The sequence below is a fragment of the Phalacrocorax carbo genome, chromosome 2, assembly GCF_963921805.1.
Source record: "Phalacrocorax carbo chromosome 2, bPhaCar2.1, whole genome shotgun sequence".
NCBI classification, from domain to species: domain Eukaryota; kingdom Metazoa; phylum Chordata; class Aves; order Suliformes; family Phalacrocoracidae; genus Phalacrocorax; species Phalacrocorax carbo.
The window spans coordinates 164,971,247-164,990,964 of record NC_087514.1 but is presented as its reverse complement, the minus strand read 5'-3'; the positions used below and the strand labels follow the sequence as shown (position 1 = coordinate 164,990,964).

General features: G+C 45.0%; 1 protein-coding gene across 1 annotated transcript in view; it reads left to right on the top strand.

The window, feature by feature from the left end:
* The window catches only part of OBSCN (obscurin, cytoskeletal calmodulin and titin-interacting RhoGEF), a 198,702-nt gene that overhangs the window by 19,402 nt on the left and 159,582 nt on the right, over positions 1–19,718 (top strand). Inside the window, exons 6-13 of the mRNA XM_064445166.1 lie at positions 150–425; positions 5,428–5,700; positions 8,966–9,241; positions 9,983–10,258; positions 10,812–11,087; positions 15,607–15,882; positions 16,564–16,839; positions 17,531–17,806. Coding sequence (XP_064301236.1) covers positions 150–425; positions 5,428–5,700; positions 8,966–9,241; positions 9,983–10,258; positions 10,812–11,087; positions 15,607–15,882; positions 16,564–16,839; positions 17,531–17,806 — 2,205 coding nt within the window. The remainder of the gene's footprint in view (positions 1–149; positions 426–5,427; positions 5,701–8,965; positions 9,242–9,982; positions 10,259–10,811; positions 11,088–15,606; positions 15,883–16,563; positions 16,840–17,530; positions 17,807–19,718) is intronic.

Sequence of the window (19,718 nt, the reverse complement as noted above, 5' to 3'; positions counted from 1 at the left end):
GGTCTCCTGAACTGGAAAAAATTGCTTGGTGTTGACATGAATGCGAGGGCAGGAACAGGACCTAATACTTTTTCAAAGATACAGCAGACACATATCAGGGACATATTAATAGATATAAATTGAAATAACAAGGTCTTTGCTCCTGACAGGTGCTGCAGTGAGATTTACCAACAAGAGCAGAGATATAGAAAAGGTCTCTGCTCGGCTGCGGGAGGAAGCCAAACTTCAGGCTGAGCTTTCGGACACAGAGGCTACCGTGAAGTGGATGAAGGATAAGAAAGAGCTCAAGGCCAGTGAAAAATATGAACTTCAAACTGTGGGGAAGAAGCATATCCTGAAAATCCGCAGCACTGCAGCAGAGGATGCTGGAGTTTATGAGTGCATTTGTGAAGGAGATAAAATGCTCTATCAGCTTTCAGTGAAAGGTATGTGACTGCCCAGGCTGCTTTGTATTAATGTCCTGCTCCTGCCCTAGGCCAACAGAGTCATCAAGGAACAGAAAAGGAGTGCTGCAGAAGCAGTGCAGGGATTTGTGGTAACTCCCCATCAACATCTAGCATTGACAGTGTCTACAGGGCCAGAGCAGGAGAACTTGGGAGTAGACTTGGGCTCTAACACCATCTCAGTGGCAAGAGATGTGCTTTCACTCAAACTGATGACTTGTTATTTCATGAGATTGAGTAGCGGGTAGTCAAAAGGTGTTCTTGTGATGAAGAAATTCAGCCACGGGGACAGGACATGATGCACATGATCCCATGTCTGCTCTGTACTTGCTATGCGTTATCAGGCAAGTCACTGAGGAACTAGTTCGGCTCTGATTAAAGTTCTGATGGACCAAGATCATCTTAGCATTGTAGGATATTTTTGTTATTTGTTTGCCTTTATCAAATAGCCTGTCAATACCCTGGCAAATAAGAACAGAACTTTCCAGGGCGCACTGGGTAGGTTGACTCGCTTGTGTTTGCAAGATATTTATATGGAGGGCTGTAAAGAACAAACAGCAAAATGTTATTTTCTCTTAATATTTCCCATTTGTTAGATATGAAGCAGTACAGGTTTATGGCTGCCCCATTGCTCGGCTCTTCTTGTTTTCTCGGCAGTCCCTTGCCTCCTGATCGCCTGCTACCTAGCTGGTGGGCACATCCACTCCCAGAGCAAGATACAGAGTTTTGAACCTGGCGTTCTTGGAACCCTGAAACCAACAGTATGAAGCCTCCCTTTTACAAGCCTTCCAAACTGTCCAAACTTCTATGAACTAGTTCATAGGAGAGTTTCCTTTGCCCTGAACGGGATCATGTTTTGGCTGAAAAGCTCCAGTGTATCCCCAGGTCATTCTTCATGGGTATCATCTAGATGTCAGCTGAGGTTCAGAGTACAAAACCTGACTCCAAGACAGTCTAGCCTGTTGTCAGACATTGTCTGGGGTGAGCTCCGTAGCTATTTTGCTTTGAACTGGCAAGTTCACTTTGTAAAGCCATTTGATTTTTGTGTTTTGTCCCTCAACTCACCCCGCACCTTCTTCCCAGCAGTGATCACGTTGTTTCTACACTGAGTACATATGAGGTGCTTCATTATCTTATTCTGCTGGCTTCTTGCCCTCCTTGGTCTCTGTAAAAACAACAAGGTCCCAGAGTAATGTAGGTGTTTTGCATTTGACACCTTACTTGCTTGGTTATTCTCAAAGAGCTCTCAAAGAAAGCTGAAAAAAAAATAATTTAGAAGTGTGACTACATTTATGGAGGGAGGAATTTGCTGTCTACACTTGGCAGCTGTTTTTAATTTTGGTTTTCTTCTCTCTCTTTCTGTCTCTTTAGCATAATTTTTCACCCTGGCAGTTCTACCCACCAATTTAATTGAATTAGCTGATGGATGTTTCCATGTGCTTTTCACTACAATATGACTATCAAATGAGTAATAAATTTTAAAATCTGTGTTGACAAGATGCACCTTAAACACCTGCTGTTAGTAGCTTGATTCCTGGAGAATCAACTTTGATCTATCTCATCCTTGTAGAATGAGGCTCACAAACGCTGTCCCACTGTTTTACCTTTCAGCATCGCCACCTTTTATCTGTTCCTCCTGTAAATCGAACAGAGCTAGCTGATGAATCATTTGACGTGCAGGTCAGCTGTGTCTGGCACATGGGTATCACATGGCTGCCGAGTGGCCACATTGCTGAGCCATGGCCAGATGTGTTAGTCGCTGGGCCTCCTGCCCAAAAAAACCCTGCTAGAACATGCACTTGCCATTTATCACTGCAGTTCCTCCACTGCTGTGAGGCTTCACGTGCCAGGCATCCTCTAACACATGACCTCCTATATTGAAATGGGACATCTGAGAAGTCTCCTTCAGACTGCCATGGTTGTATTTTTCACTCTGGTTTTCTGAGGAAGTGGAAAGTGCATGAATGAACCGATCTCCCTCTTCTTCCTCCCAAACCTTTTAACCTATGGACTGAGTTCCAGTCATGCTGGTGGAGAAGTTGCACTCTCAGCAGTGTTTGCCACTGCAGGCTTCATGGACAGAGGTGGTTGGGTAGAGGAGAAAGACTTTATGAGCAAAATGTTTCTAGAAAAACTCAAATGGAAGAAGGAGGCTTACAGTATATGGAATAAGGGACTGGCCACTTGGGAGGAATACAGGAATGCTGTCAGGGTATGCAGAGATGCAACGAGGAAGGCCAAGGTCCGCTTGGAACTAAATCAGGAAAAGTATGTCAAGGATAATGAGAAGGGCTTCTTCAGATACAGCAGTACTAAAAGAAAGACTGGGGAAACTGCAGGCCCACTGCTGAACGAGGTGTGTGCCCTGGTGACACAGGATGCAGAGAAGGCAGAGTTACTAAATGCCTTCTTTGCTTCAGCCTTTGCTGTTAATGCTGGCCCTCAGGCATCCCAGCCCCCAGAGGTGAGAGAGGGAATCTGGAGAAAGGAAGACTTCCCCTTGGTTGAGGAGGATTGTGTTAGAGATCATTTAGGCAGGCTGGACCCTCACAAATCCATGGGCCCCAATGGGATGCACCCATGAGTGCTGAGGGAGCCGGTGAAGCTGTCACTGAGCCACTCTCCATCATCTTTGAAAGGTCATGGAGTACAGGAGAGAGGCCCAAGGACTGGAAGGGTCACCAGTGTCACTCCAGTCTTTAAAAAAAGCAAGAAGGGTGACCTGGGAATCACAGACTCACAGACTGGTGGGGGTTGGAAGGGCCCTCTGGAGCTCACCCCGTCCCACCCCCTGCTGGAGCAGGCACCCCCAGAGCAGGGGCACAGGGCCGCGTCCAGGCGGGGGGTGAATGTCTCCAGGGAAGGGACCCCACAGCCTCTCTGGGCAGCCTGTGCCCCTGCTCTGGGGCACAGAGAAGGGGAACCCCGCACAGGGAAGGGGTTTGTCCTCATGTTCAGGGGGAACTTCCCGTGTCCCAGCTTGTGCCCGTGGCCCCTTGGCCTGGCGTTGGGCACTGCTGAAAAGAGCCCGGCCCCATCCCCCTGACACCCACCCTTCAGATATTTATAGGCACTGATGAGATCCCCCCTCAGCCTTCTCTTCTCCAGGCTGAACAAGCCCAGGTCTCTCAGCCTTTCCTCCCCAGGGAGATGCTCCAGCCCCTGATCCCCTTGGCAGCTCTGCGCTGGCCTTGCTCCAGCAGCTCCCTGCCCTTCTTGAACTGGGGGGCCCAGAACTGGCCGCAGCCCTGCAGGTGTGGCCTCACTGGGGCAGAGCAGAGGGGGAGGAGAACCCCCCTCGCCCTGCTGGCCACGCTCCTTTCCATGCCCCCCAGGGCACCGCTGGCCCCCTTGGCCCCAAGGGCCCGGTGCTGGCTCAGGGTCACCTCGCTGCCCCCCAGCACCCCCAGGGCCTCTCAGCAGAGCCGCTCTCCAGCAGGTCCCCCCCAGCCTGTGCTGGTGCGGGGGGTTGTTCCTCCCCAGGGGCAGGACCCCGCACTGGCTCTGGTTGAACTCCACGAGGCTCCCCTGGGCCCAGCTCTCCAGCCTGCCCAGCCCTCGCTGGATGGCAGCACGGCCTGCTGGTGCATCAGCCGCTCCTCCCGGCTTGGTGTCATCAGCGAACTGGCTGAGGGGACGCTCTGTCCCTTTGTCCAGGTCATTGATGAATATCTTGACCAGGGCTGGACCCAGCACAGACCCCTGGGGACCACCGCTAGTTATGGGCCTCCATCCAGACTCTGTGCCATTGATCACAACCCTCTGAGCTCTGCCGTTCAGCCAGCTCTCAATCCACCTCACTGTCCTCTCATCTAACCCACACTTCCTAAGCTTCTCTATGAGGATGTTATGGGAGACAGTGTCAAAAGCCTTGCTGAAGTCGAGGTAAACAACATCCACTGCTCTCCTGTCATCTGCCCAGCCAGTCAGGCCATCATAGAAGGCTAGCGGGTTGGTCAAGCCTGATCTCTCCTTGTTGACTCCATGCTGACTACTTCTGATAACCTTGTGTTCCTCTGCATGCCTTGAGATGACCACCAGGATGAACTTTTCCATCACCTTTCCAGGGATGGAAGTGAGGCTGACTGGCCTATAGTAAGAGGACCCAGGGAACTCTAGGCTTGTTACAGTATCAGCAGTGAAAGCTGATAACTGCTTTTGCCAGGCATTCTGCAGAGCTGTTAATCTGTATTGTGCAATCATGTTCTTGAAAGTAAGAAAAAATGCATACATAATCAAGGCTTTGATTTTAGTAGCTTTGACTGCACGGTCCCAACAAAGTATCTTGATTGTGTGTGTTGTTTTAAAATAATATGTTAATAAGATATTTGAAAATTAATTCCATTATCTAGAGTAAAATGGGACTGCGCTTTTAGGCTCATATTTTTAGCTAAGTTATCGATGGGGTTTTGAATCTTTGCTTTGAGGCAATCGGTGGCTCAATTATTCCACTGTGTTAATATGGTGCCAGATTTATTATTTACCTTCTATGTTCCAGTTAATTTCCAGGAAGAAATTTCATTTCAGTCCTATGTGATATCTGTATAGATTTTTAATTTAACCTAATTTAATTTATCTAGATAACATTTTAACCTCATTTAGAGTTGATTTATTTGCCAGGTGGTTACAATACAATGACCAAAGAACTTTCATTGCTTTCCCTCCCATTTTCTTGTGTCATATATTTCCTCAGCTCTCCCAGATATTTTCTTAAAGCCCTATTGCCTAGGTCTTCCTCTCCTGTTGGCTCAGCCTCCTGTGTTGTATGTGCTCTGGTTTTCAGACAATTAATAATCAGGTATATGTTTTATAAAGGCTGGATTTTGGCTGCCTCTGCATTAAAATCTAGTAATTAGATCCATAAATAAATATACATATTTGGTCTTATGATAAATTAATACCTAATGTGGATATAAGTGTTGTATATATTTACTGATGTCCAGACAATTCTTTACCAGCACTGTGTGTCTATATTTTGTTTCAGCACTTGCAAACTTCATAAACAAAGAGAAAACTGGAGGAGTTATCAGAGCCATCGCTGGAAAACAGGCTGAATTTGTTTCTGAAACCTCTGAGGCCAACATCATGGTGAAGTGGTACAAAGATGGCAAAGAAATCACAGCCAGCAAGAAATTCATCATGGAAGATAAAGGAAAACTGCATAAGCTTGTGGCTTCAGCTGTGACGAAAGAAGATGAAGGAACGTACACATGCAAAATTGGAGATGATACTCTTATTTTTGATTTAAAAGTCTCAGGTGAGTTCGTGATACAAGTATGGGATCAGAGGCTGTGTTAGAAGCTCAGGACTTGGTTCATTATAGCTGTCTTCCTTGTAGATTGCCAGTTTTTTGGGCCAAGATTGCACAGTACTATTTCAGGGACTCTGACCCCTGTTGTGATGCCTATGCCAATCCACAATATGGACAAATAATGTAAAGATGCTCTTATGTATTCAAGTCGGCACAAGCCTTTACTAAGGATGGGGTCATGACTCAAACACCCCACTGCTTGAACGTGCTGAGAGCCACATCTGGCCTTTACTCTTTTAGCTCAGGGTTTGCCTCAGCATATACATTGTCTTTCAACCTCCTGACCAAGGTGGTCCTAAAGTCTTACTGTGAAAGTCCTGTGTCTTCCTTTGACAAGTCTAACTCCCGATTTTGAGAGTTAAGCATCTCCTGCTGTTCCCAAAGGACACTGTGATCTCTGAGACATCTCCCTGCAGTACAGTAAGAGAAGCCATTAGTTCATGGCACATGCCCATCAGCATAAAGCACGTGCTAAAGCACGTGGCTGTCAGGTCAAGCCCAGAACAGAAATGCTTGTCACCGATGCGTTCCAGTCCAGGATGGAGCCAGAGTATAAAATGACACAAGAATTTATCTGTGAAATTCAATATCTGTGAAATTCAACTGATTCAATTTGCATAGACTGGTGGGAACCTTTCTTCTAAAAGTGGCTCTCTGACTTATGTCTGGAGCCTGATTTTTAACCCAGTCCTAAGTTACAAACTGAAACTCTACTGAAAGCTTCTCGTGGTGTGCCTACGTGCTGCAGTGCGCGACTGAGTTCTTGTCACCTGTAACAGTACATCCATGTCACTATGATGCTGTCCATCAGGTAACTAAAAGCTCATCAGAGTTGATTAATCTAGCACAGCACTGGTCTTGAGGGATTGCTACAGGGTTTAGTGAGCTAGAGGGATTTCTTCCAGTTTACAGCTGGTGTTTGCTTAGGTGTTCACTCTGCATCCTACCTCCAGTTCTCTTTGGTTGAGAATCCAACATTAGGCAATTTCACCTTGAGTGTAATTCATAGTCCCTGGCTTCACCCAGTGAAAAATTGGACTAAAAGAGCCAACTAGGCTCTATCCGAACGGATTGGTACAGAGTGAAAGGCACCCCCAAAAGGCAACTTATACCATCTGATTTATACTGTCTGCTGAGAGCTAAGATGTAATTTAAAAGTATTCTGGAGCTGCCTTTGTCTGAACGTGAAGTACAGAGGAACCCTGCATGATTACCTGACACTGGACACCTAACTTTTTGATGACCCTGTGTAGCTCAGGTGAATCTCACCTGTAACTCCTTTGACAAAACATCACATGGCTCGGACAAAGAAAACTGGTAGCTACTAAGTAACCGTGTATCACCATTAAATTTTTTATGAACTAGGACTGAGCTACATCCTGTTAACAAAACCTCAGGGTAATTTCCACCTTGTGTCACATGTCACCATAAAAAGTTTCCAGAGTGTTAAGAAGCACTGCGGTCAGGGGATGGTCTTAGGGCAGGGAAATAATCTGTCTTTGCGATGATGAGTTACCCCAATAATCTTGAGCTGCAGGACTCTGGAAAGACTATCCTTCCTTGGTCATCTAATTTTTTAAATCAGTCCTAATGATTATGATTTTTAATGAAATATTTGTTCTCTGATGCCACAGACGTGCCTGGCATGGGTGTAGCACAGCAATTGTCCTTGGGATACTCAGTGACTGAAAGCAACAGTTGCTGCTAAAAGAAATGCAATACTAAGCTAAGGATGGTTATAACTGACAGCCATCAGCTTGCTCTTCAGGCAAGGGCTGGCTTGGCGGAATGAAGGGTATGAAATACCTGACATGCTCATCAAATATTGCTCATTAGCTTTGGGACAGGGTGTGTTGGATGGGTTTTCTCACATTTTACACGCAAGGTGCCTGTCTTCACTTAGTTGCCTTCGCTTTTACCTTTACAAATATGCTTGCAAAAAACCTGAGCTGATAGAAATGCTGTATTGTTGCTGCACATACGACACATGATGCATGCTTGTGTCTGTACACACCGCTCATACGTGTGGCCACCAGCCTGTGCAGCCGGCAGAGTCTGAGCTGAGGTATTGGAGCGGGAACCTCTACTGCTTGAGCTGTATGAGTTGTGAGTTCTCTGCTGTGAAGATCAGTTTAATCAGAAAGGTGTGACACTATTGGCTCATACATTAACTTAGTCCTCCTGAAGTTGGAGAATATCTTATCAATGAGATTTTCCCATATGTTCCATCATCTGGTCTGGGGAAGAACTAGTTCAGTGGGATGGATATTCTGAACATGGGGCTGCAGGAATGAGCTCAGAAACAGGCAAAAGAAGGCTCCTCCTCACTTCTAACAAGACTTTCTGAGACTTCTTCAATCTTTCAAAGCTGTTTGTGGACTCAGGCATCAATACCTATTCCCTGGACCTTGCTTGAAATCAGAAACAAGGAATGGTGATTAAAGTGTCAGCAACTTAAGGGCACCTCAGCTTGATTTCAAAGATCCAGAAGGATGTAGGAGAGATGAATGTGCTTGCACTGTAACTGAGAGGAACTATCTGAAGATCAGAGAAGGAGTTTGCACCATCTGTCAGAAAGTCAGGCATCAACATTCATGTGTGTGATGAGACAGGAGCTGTGAGTTAAAGCACACACCAGGCTTTATGGTCTCATGAGGTTGGGCCAGGTTCTGCTCATGGCTCTATGCACATACAACTCTGGTAATAGATTCCACCATGTCTGTGCTCTGCAAGAGCTTTCACGCCTGACTTCTGAAAGGGGGGCAGAAAATGGATGCATATCAGTCTGGTGGATTTTGGTTATGAATCCAGGTAGGCATAGATCCACCTCTATGTAGACACAGTGTGGATCTAATAGGCTGATATAGTAAAAAAGATTCATCAATACCCAGCTCCCAAACTGGAGACCATTATGTACTAACTCTCTGGATGATTTAAAACTTGAGCAATGGGTTCCCCCCTAGCGATAACGTTGCTGTTTCTCAGTTAGACCTTTTCTGACTCATAAGCACAGTTTATTGCCATAACTGTTAACACTCTGTCATAGTTATGTTGCAATAGTACCATGCACACATATGTACGTTTACATTGGGTGAAACTTGATCACCCAGGTGTGACTAGCAATGAAATAATGATCAATCATGAATGTATCTTAACATTGTTCTGATAAGCCTGAATCAAGGCATAAAGTGCTTTCCCTTTTTCTTTTCAGATGAACCTGTTAATTTTGTCAACAAGCCCAAAACAACTCCAGAAATATCAGTCAGTCCTTCTGAAAACCTTGAGCTGGTGTGTGAGGTGTCAGCTGCGAGTGGAGCCGTGGTATGGAAGAAGGATCAAACTGAGGTGAAGCAGGACCAGAGGACAACAGTCATCTCCCAGGGGACACACCGCAAGCTCATCATCAAGAAGGTGACACAGCAAGACCAAGGGAGCTACACCTGTGAAACGAAGGACGACAGAACAACATTCCAAGTCAAAGTCAGAGGTGTGAAAATGCTAGAAATGCCAAAGATAAAGGAATATTTCATTTTGGGTAGTATCTTACATTCAGAGGATCATCTCACAACCTCTCTGGGGTGAAAAATTTCAGCCATAGGACTTGATTTTCTGCTGTCATATCAACGTTTTATACACATACTTTTGCATCCATGACTAGCTGTAACCACAAAAGTATGATGGGCAATGAGGATAATGTCTGCACCTCTCACAATTAGCTGGTGTGTCCGCAGGAAAACTCCTGTGGAATCACAGTGCGAGGCCATAGCAGAGGTGCAGGGGAAGATAAAAGGGAAGAGGGAGGTGTTTGAAGAGCTCAGATTAGATGGAGAATGACTGAATTTGACTGACCCAAGTAGGCAGAAAAAGGACAATGGTTCCTGGTTATGAGGATGTGAGGGCTGTTCCCTTCAGATTCACTAGAAGCTTGGAGAGACATAGGAAGAGAGAAAGAAAGATGAGGGAGGAGGGTTGAGGCACAGCATATGGTGCTCTATGTCCCAGGTTCAAATCTGTGCTCAAATTGTGAGGTTTTAAAATTTATCCCAGAATTCCCATACCCCTATTCACTGCCTGTCAGCAAAATAGAGGTGAAAGTGCTTTCTTGTCTTAATGGGCTGTCACAATACTACCTGTCAGGGGAAAGTATAGTGAAATAGAAGGAACTTAACTGAGCACTGGAGAAGACAACTGCAAATACCTATGTGTGACTGCTGTGGCTTTCCTACAGAGACGGAAGACGTGTTTAAAAACAAGGACAAGGTGCAGAAAGAGGTGAGAGCTGCACTATCAGAAAACGCCACGCTGAGCTGCGAGGTGGCCCAGGAGAAGACCGATGTGAAATGGTACAAGGAGGGGAAACTGATCACCTCGAGCAAGAAGTTCAAGGTGGAGTCGGAGGGCAAATCGCGTCGCCTGGTGGTGGGTCAGGTGGAGAAGAAAGATGCTGGGGAGTACACCTGCGAGGCTGCTGGCCAGAAACTCACCTTCAAGATTGTTGTCACAGGTGGGAGAAGATGCCTTGGCCCAACCTTTCAGTTTCTAGAATATTTAGAAAAAGTAATATTGTTATATATCTTCCATGTAAAACTTTTATATAATCTGTAAGACAGGGAGCTGCATCCTTGAAAAGCTTTGGGAGCTACCCATCCGTGTAGGAACAGGGCCGTGAGAAGGAAAGTCCTGCTTGCACCTCTCCATCCCAACACGTTGGTGCCCCCAGACCAGCTGTGCAGCACAGCTGACTGTCAGTGCATTTCAGAGCAGGGTCATGGTGGAGAGGGGCAGGGAGCCTGCCCAACGCCTGCACTCTTTTTCTTTCTCTTGGAAGGGCCCGTTTCAGCCTGAGGGGGGCTCATGGCAGTAAGGCCTGATATATGTTAAGGTGTCTAAGGTGTCAGGCAAATGGCAGCTAGGGAAGGAAGGTGTCATGGAGACTCATTGCAGATGCATCCCCTGCTGTGGCTGTAGAGTGTTAGAATGGATTTGGCTTTCCTACTCACCCCCTACCTCCTGATCCTCTTGCAAGTGGGCTGACTAATGTCTGTCTGTCCCTTCAGAGCCAGAAGCTGTGTTTACAAACAAGGACAAGGTGCAGAAAGAGGTGAAAGCTGCACTATCAGAAAACGCCATGCTGAGCTGTGAGGTGGCCCAGGAGAAGACCGATGTGAAATGGTACAAAGAGGGGAAACTGATCACCTCGAGCAAGAAGTTCAAGGTGGAGTCGGAGGGCAAATCGCGTCGCCTGGTGGTGGGTCAGGTGGAGAAGAAAGACACTGGGGAGTACACCTGCGAGGCTGCTGGCCAGAAACTCACCTTCAAGCTTGCTGTCACAGGTGGGAGACATATTTCATTGCCTTTTCCTTATGTCTGGATGTTTTCTGCTGTTTTTTCTGTCAACATATTAGAAATGTTGTTAAAGTACTTTCTGATGTTGGTCAGAGCTACCATTTCAGTGAGGTTGTGTAGGGCTGGGCAGATGTACAGGTTACGTGTAGGTATCCTGATATCAGCTTGGCAACTCCCTGTAGATCTCCTTAGGGTCAGATAGTGAATCAAGAGTTTTCATTGGCACGCACTGTGCTAAAGGACCTCTTCCAGTTTGATCATCAGTATTGGTATTCCTCCTCTTGTTAGTGTTCATCATCCAGTAAAGTTACTTGTTTTCTTCCCTCTTTGTTTCATCTTTTCTCTACACATGTCTTCTCACCCAAAGCAGAGCATTGCTTCAGTTATTCCATAGTCTGGCTCTGCAAACACATATGTGAGCACGGCCTCATAACTCAATGCACCATGAAACTTTTGTGGATGATGAACAAAAATGGATACAGATACTTGAATTATGATTTGTATTTAACAACCTTTCACCCAGCTCTTTCCCCTACCACTTCTTTCATCTGTCATTGGATACCCAGATGTGATTTGTAGAGCTATGGGAAGCAGTGCAAATACTTGTCTACCAAGTGATAATGAAACTATAGCGTTTGCAAGATCCTTACATTATTGTGGCTGCATTGAGAACGTTTGGGAGTTAATGGTAGTGTACTGTCCTAAAGATTTTGTATCAGCTGCACAGCACATATCTATGATCTGCTGAATCCAAAGGTGATGCCTGTTCCTTGTGATTACTACATCTGTAATGACCAGACATGAGTCCGGGAATGCTTATTTGTATTTGCATTTTTCTCCTTAACAACGTGATTTGGAGTCTGAGTATTTAATATTGAGCCTGTTCTTTCACTCTGACTACACTAGAGATTTCTTTGGTTTCAGTATATTTTCCAAGAGGTCCGGTAAATTTTATCTCGGGCTCCATACAGCCATGGACTTGTCAGCTATATTCTGAGTGATCATTTCTGAATTGGATGATAAGAAAGGGCTTGGTTTTGTTTTGTTCATATTCGTAACACTCTTCTGTCCTTGCAGCCAAATGTGTCCCTGTTAAAGTTACAGTTCTTTTTTCAAATTCTGAGCTGATCAGAAAAGGGAATCTATTTTTTCCTCTGCTTTCTTATGGCACCAAACACACTGGGACCATAATGCTGGCAGATGTCCAGCATTCTATCAGCTATGTAGAAGAGCAACGGTGTTGGGAGTCTATTGACTTTGCTGCTCACAGCCACGCTGGAGACCTGAAGTCCTTGCAGGGCATAGCTCGAGTGCTGTGCCCTTGTAAAGGCTGCAGCCTTCACTGCTCCCCCACTGTCTTGGGGCAGCCTGCTTCCTCCACCTTCTATGTGCAACGTGCAACTGCTGCTATAGCATAAAGCTTTGCTTCTCCCCATAGCATACACTGTAAGCCATCAGCTGCTATGTGTCCCCACTCAGCGTGGGGTACACAGGGTGGGAGTTGGGGCACTTTGGCTTTTTTTAATGAATTGTGTAGCTCATATTTTTGCTCAGTTTCAGTGAAGGATGGATTAAAGTAAGGGTTGATATGAGAGGCATCTTTCAGATAAAATGCAACATAGACATTGATAGAAAGGCCATTGGTATAAAACAAGTTCGTGTTCAGCTGCTGAAACCAGTTCATACATTACTGCAGAGGTGTGGTGAGAAAACACAGAAATTCAGTACTTTTACACTTGAATTTCTCTAGCTGAGGGCTATTCTTAGCTGTCTGCCTCAGAAACCAAAGGTTTTCAGTTCTCTTTCAAACCAGATGACTTCACGGCTGCGCAGGGTAATGTAACACCTTTCCCCCTCTGTCGCAAGTGGAGAGTGCTTGCCTAGCTACCGTTGCTGTATTTCTCATGTGTACAACTGTAATGTGACATGCAAGTCCAGCACTCACTGGAAAATGATCTAGTGTGAAAGTCAGGAGGGATTATGAGTACTCTGAGTGGTTGGCTCTTTTCCTGCAGAAATCTTCATCTTACTAGATTATCCCAAAGCGCAGTGGCTTTCTGGGTCTTAATTTATCCTGTTACCATTGCACTCAGAAAGCTTTTCAGGGTTTCTGTACCCCAGGGCTCTGCTGGTAGCACAAAACCTTCCCTGTTTAAGGACAGCTTGAAGGTTATACGCTCAGTGTTGAATATTGGGATGCAACTACAGCTTTTTGGCTTCATATAAAAAGACGCAGGTGCTGCATTCCTTGGGACTGGGCTAGATGTGTAGCCAAAATGGCTGATTTTGAAATCTTGTTATTTCAAGATTCATGGTATGAGCTGAAATCCTTATTTGAAGCTGGCGAAAGCGCCATGTCCTGAAAATGTTTTTCCTCAGTTTCAGTGGAACTTCACTAACCAGTTTCAGCTGAGGTTAGAAGCATCATCTGCACTGAACACTTGTTTAACTTTATAAGTTTCTAAGGCAAACTACTGGCTAGTGTAAATCACTTTGTAAGCTGAGTAAAAGTTTTAGTTGCATTTTCTATCACCATAAAAATGGTTTATATTGAAGGGCGAGAATGCAGAGGATAAGGGAGTGACCCATCTGGAATATTACTGCCCGGCTAACTTGAAGTTTTAAATACAACCCCATTGACACAGACTGGTTTGTAACTCATTTGTTTAGTGCACTCTGCATATTCACAGTCCGAGTTACAGGTAGAATTTGAAATTATTATATTTTTGCAATCACTTTTGAATGCAAACCATAGTGTGTGCTTGAGCTCTTAGATACAAAATGCTGCTTAATTTGCAAGTGGTCGGGCATGTGCCTTTGAGGAGCTTTGAATCACCCAGCATAGGGCATGCACGCTGCATTGTTATTAACACCTTAATGGCAATGACACCTCCTTACACTCCTTCTACAGCTGATATAAACAGAGGACCTCAAACTTAGAGCATATAAGTGAGGTCCTGCTTTGGCTTGCTCCCTGCAGGACCTCTTTCTTTCCATAGACTGTGCAATATTGATGGCAAGCCTATGGTGCGGCCCCCGGGATTGCGTGTAGTGCCATGGTCAGCAGTGTAGGAACTTGACCTGAACTTACCTCTACACCTTACCCTCCCAGGCAGCTGCTGTCACTCAGAGTACAGACATGACAGAGATGGGATACAGAGGAGAAAGTCATCAAGGAGGAGTACACATGGCACTAGGAGGCTGCAGAGGGTGACTGGGGGGAGGAAGGCAGCACAGGTTATGGAAGGGGTTCAGCATGACTGCCAGGGAGGAGAAACAAGAGCCTCCCAGGTCACCTTAACCTGGAAACCCAGATGCCTGAAGCTGGGTGGATGAATTAACTTCCATGCTTGCTCTGCAACGAAGGGTAATGAGCAACCGCACGCACTTGCTAGCCCAGCATTTATCCCTTTGGAGCTTGTGCTTCTGTAGCAGTGAAATCACAGACTTCAGCTCTCAAGTACATACCCAGGACCCAAGCAGGCACAGGCCGCCTATGCGAAATGCTGGATGGTTGTTGCTTTGTGGTGTCCATCATGTAGGCATACCAGAAATATTTTACACTTCTCATGCAGTTATTTCTTAGGGTAAATCAGTGAAAAAAATGTGGCAGCCCATTTATTTAGGATCTATTTGTCCTCTCACATCTCAAATGTATGCTAATATAAAAGCTAAAAGTGACCACACCAGTTGTTGGTAAAAGGAGAATCGGGTAAAACAATCATTAAAGTAATTGGTAAAAGATGCAATTTATCGGTCAGTCCTACTTAGCAAGACTGAATCATTTAAATACATATTTCTGTGATATACCTAACTAGTAATTGCACATGATATCCTTTTGATGCCAACTCCACTTGTTGAGATGGAAATTCTTAGTGGTACTGTGGAATAAAATGATATTAAACACTTCATCTTGTGGCTTGTGTTAAGTATTAAGAGAAGATTCGTTACAGCCAGTTTTATGAAAAAGATTTCCAAGGAAAGAAAAGTATACTTCAAGTTTTATAGGCCAATTTTATGCATAATGTAGGCCAAGTACTTTTTCATATTAACAACTGTAACTTTGTAATTTCTTGGGATTTGGGTTACAAGACATTTTCTGAACAGCACCCAGTCTTAATCTAAAACACTGAGATGCTGGTAAATTCCTGTAAATACTGTGATAGTGAAGGTGGCAACTCATAATTGTGCTGTATTTGGCTAGTTCCAAATGTGGGGTGTAGAAATATCATAAAGACACAACGGGAGAAATTTATTTTTGTTTTCATTATAAGAAATTTGCAAACGAGGAGGTCGTGCTCTTTGAGCAGACTAGTCAGAGCAGTATGATAATTTTACAGAATATGTTTTGAAGGTGCGCTGTTCTATTTGACAAAAAGAACTGCAAAGCAATGTTACTTGCAAGAAATGACCCTGTAGAGCACCTACACAAAATACATGTAATATCTTCTTGTCACAAGCTATTTATATCTTACATATTTTTTCCCTAACCTTTCCCTATTTCAGAGGCAGAGGATGCATTTATGAACAAGGACAAAGTGAAGAAGGAGGTGAAAGCTGCACTATCAGAAAACGCCACGCTGAGCTGTGAGGTGGCCCAGGAGAAGACCGATGTGAAATGGTACAAGGAGGGGAAACTGATCACCTCGAGCAAGAAGTTCAAGGTGGAGTCGGAGGGCAAATCGCGTCGCCTGGTGGTGGGTCAGGTGGAGAAGAAAGATGCTGGGGAGTACACCTGCGAGGCTGCTGGCCAGAAACTCACCTTCAAGCTTGATGTCACAGGTGGGAGACAGCGTTGGTTCTCATCACAGAAAGATCCATGAGTTCCCTTTACAGTAGAGCAAAATGAGTCACTGTCTGGGCCCCACAGTTTGTGCGGCCTAGATGTTCGTTGTGTGATGAGGTTGATCAGGCAACGAGCCTGTGTGCATCCACTGTTACACAGGTGCCTATTGCTAGGTGTCCTCATCTGTGAGATGAATCCCTCTCATCTGTCCTTGTCTTCTGATGTCAGAGTAAAGAAAAATCAAAGTTTACATATGCTGTTGTGATTGATAGGGATAAAGGTAGGGTCAGCTCCCGCAGGTGTAGGTAGGAAAATAGGTCTGCTCAACAAGTACCTGGAATGAGCAAGGCTCACACTGGAGTCCCAGAAGCAGATGTGATTGGGTGCCTGTTTGTACATTACATTAAGGAGCAAAACATTAGCTTTCCTGTGGATCCACGGAGATGAGAAGAAGCTGAACTCCTGAGACACTGGATCATTTTGCTCAGAAATGACTGATGTGTTGCTTTGGGCTGTGCAGAGGGTCTTGTCTGAGTGTATCTTAGCTGTGAGTGGGTCCATTCAAAAATGACAGAGCTGTGGAAGTTGTCATGAGTAGGATTTTTCATTTGGGTTTGGACACTTTTAGAGATCGTGAACATACATATGATATTTAAATTCCTTCTCCCACTCTACAGAAGCAGAAGATGCATTTATGAACAAAGACAAAGTGAAGAAAGAGGTGAAAGCTGCACTATCAGAAAATGTCACGCTGAGCTGCGAGGTGGCCCAGGAGAAGACTGATGTGAAATGGTACAAGGAGGGGAAACTGATCACCTCGAGCAAGAAGTTCAAGGTGGAGTCGGAGGGCAAATCACGTCGCCTGGTGGTGGGTCAGGTGGAGAAGAAAGATGCTGGGGAGTACACCTGCGAGGCTGCTGGCCAGAAACTCACCTTCAAGCTTGATGTCACAGGTGGGAGACGACGTTGGTTCTCATCACAGAAAGATCCATGAGTTCCCTTTACAGTAGAGTAAAATGAGTCTCATCACCAGATGTTCATTGTATAGTGAGGTTGATCAGGAAACCAGCTTGTGTCAATCTGCTGTCAGACAGATGCCTATTGCTAGATATCTTCATCTGTGTGATGAATCCCACTCAGCAGTCCCTCTTGTGTTCTAATTTCAGAGTAAAGAAAAGTAAAGGATCTATATATGCTTTTGTAATTGATAGGGATAAAGTTAGGGTCAGCTCTCAGGTGTAGGAAAATGGATCTGGAATCATGTTCAAGAAGTACCTAGGGTGGGCAAGGCTTGCACTGGAGTCCCAGCAGCAGGTGAGATTGGGTTCTTATATGTGCGTTACATTATGGAACAAAAGGTCAGATTTCTTGTGGATCGGTGGAGATGTGGAGAACCTTACCTCCTGAGGTATTGGGGGTAGTTTTGCTCAGAAATGGCTAATGTGGTGTCCTCAGGCTGATGTGTTGCTTTGGGCTGTGCAGAGGGTCATGTCTTGTTTGAGTGTATCTTAGCTGTGAGTGGGACCATTCAAAAATGACAGAGCTGTGGGAAGGCCTTGTAAGCAGGATTTTGCATTTGGCTGTGAACATTTTGGACAGCATGAACATACATGAGATTTTAAAATTTCTTCTCCTGCCCCACAGAAGCAGAGGATGCATTTATGAACAAAGACAAAGTGAAGAAAGAGGTGAGAGCTGCACTATCAGAAAACACCACACTGAGCTGCGAGGTGGCCCAGGAGAAGATCGATGTGAAATGGTACAAGGAAGGGAAACTGATCACCTCGAGCAAGAAGTTCAAGGTGGAGTCGGAGGGCAAATCGCGTCGCCTGGTGGTGGGTCAGGTGGAGAAGAAAGATGCTGGGGAGTACACCTGCGAGGCTGCTGGCCAGAAACTCACCTTCAGGCTTGACGTCGCAGGTGAGGGATTATTTGATTACTTATTTTTTTGCTCTAGTTATAAAGAAAGTTTCCTAGTGACACAGATGAACCTCCAGCCTTAGTCTATATGGCTCTGCAACAGAACTTAGGTGGTTATTCTTAAAGGTCAGTGTTAAGGGCGTGTGTCTGGATGCTTTGGGAAAAAGCCCCCTTAGGCTATTATTCTTTCCCTGATTCTGACCAGGAATGGTTATTAAGAAAAATGGTGTAAGAACAAGACAAGCATACAACATTGCTACTCTTCAGGAGTCTGCAGTTCTGCTCTAACAATCTGTAGTTTCTGTCTCTGCTGAGATAGATTTTTTCCTGCCACGTCTCTACAGGACGTGGCTTTGCTGAGAGAATTTGCTAACATGACTTCACGAGGAATTGCACAACACATAAGATTTTGAGTGTGAGCTCAGACCAGTATCCAGTAGTTTATTTATGATGGTGAATCATCAATGCATCCATTTCTGTCCTTGCTGCTAATTATTTTTGTGGAAAATATTACCCAGTACTTCCTTTCTGATATTCCTTGCTTCTGTCTTGCTTGAAAGGGTTGATAACCCTTTAGTGAAGAATATCTAAATTTCATGTAGATGTTTATTTTCTGATTGTGGACCAGAAGAGAACCTTAAAGATGCACACAATTAAAAGCACATCCCAGGAACTGATGTGGGACAATGCAGTTGGATTCAGTGCAAAGATTTGCCCTTTCTTTCTTTCAATGGATTCACCCAACGCTAGTGTCTAACGGTGTCTATTTAGAAGTGTGTGCATTTATGCCACCTGGTGCACCAGTCACACCTCTGAGCTTTTTATTTTGGACCCAGCTATGAATGTGGTTATGTATGTTCCACGCTGGAGGTGGTTTGTGGCCGGCCTGACTCCAATGTGGCCTGAGTAAAAGCATGATATTACAGCATTGAGATTCACGTGACTGCCCGTTGTGGGTCTTGCTGAGGTACAAGCTGTCATGGCTTAACCCCAGCTGGGAACTAAGCACCCCACAGCTGCTCACTCACTCCCCAACCCAGCAGGATGGGGGAAGACAATTGGAAGGGTAAAAGCGAGAAAGCTCGTGTGTCGAGATAAGAACAGTTTAATAATTGAAATAATAATAGTAATGATGATGATGATGATGATGATGTAATGAAAAGGAAACTAGCAGAGAGAAATAAAACCCAAGAAAGACAAGTCACGCAAATGAGAACAATTTCTCACCACCAACTGACTGATGCCCAGCCAGTGCCCAAGCAGTGTCGCCCCGGCCAACCTTCCCCCTTATTTTATTGCTGAGCATGACATCATATGGTCTGGAATATCCCTTTGGTGAGTTGGGGTCAGCTGTCCCGGCTGTGTCTGCCCTCAACTTCTTGTGCACCCCCAGCCTGCTCACTGGCGGGGCAGCAAGAGGAGTGGAAAAGGCCTTGTCTCTGTATAAGCGCTGCTCAGCAATAACTAAACCATCCCTGCATTATCAATGCTGTTTTCAGCAGAAATCCAAAACACAGTCCCATACTAGTTGCTACGAAGAAAATTTATCCCAGCCAAAACCAGCACAAGCTTATTGGGTTTCATTCTGTTGCTCTGCTGTGGCTGCATTCTGTGATATACATTGCTGGGGAGTGACCCTGCAAGGAAATTGGAGACAAATCTGCCTCATTCTCCTTTGTGTTTGGCAACTCCCCTTTGTGCCAGAAAAACTATGGCAGTATTTATTCCATGGCTCAGTTATGTGGCTTTTTTCTATAGCTCTGTGCAGGCTGTAGGGAATAGTCCAGGGTGAAACTGAGATTTTTATTTTATTTCAAACCATGAATGCCTTTGATAGCAAAAGCTGTTGGAAAAATTGCAGCAGATTATAAATGAAACTGTGAAAGGCAGAAATTAACAAAGGGTCTTATCA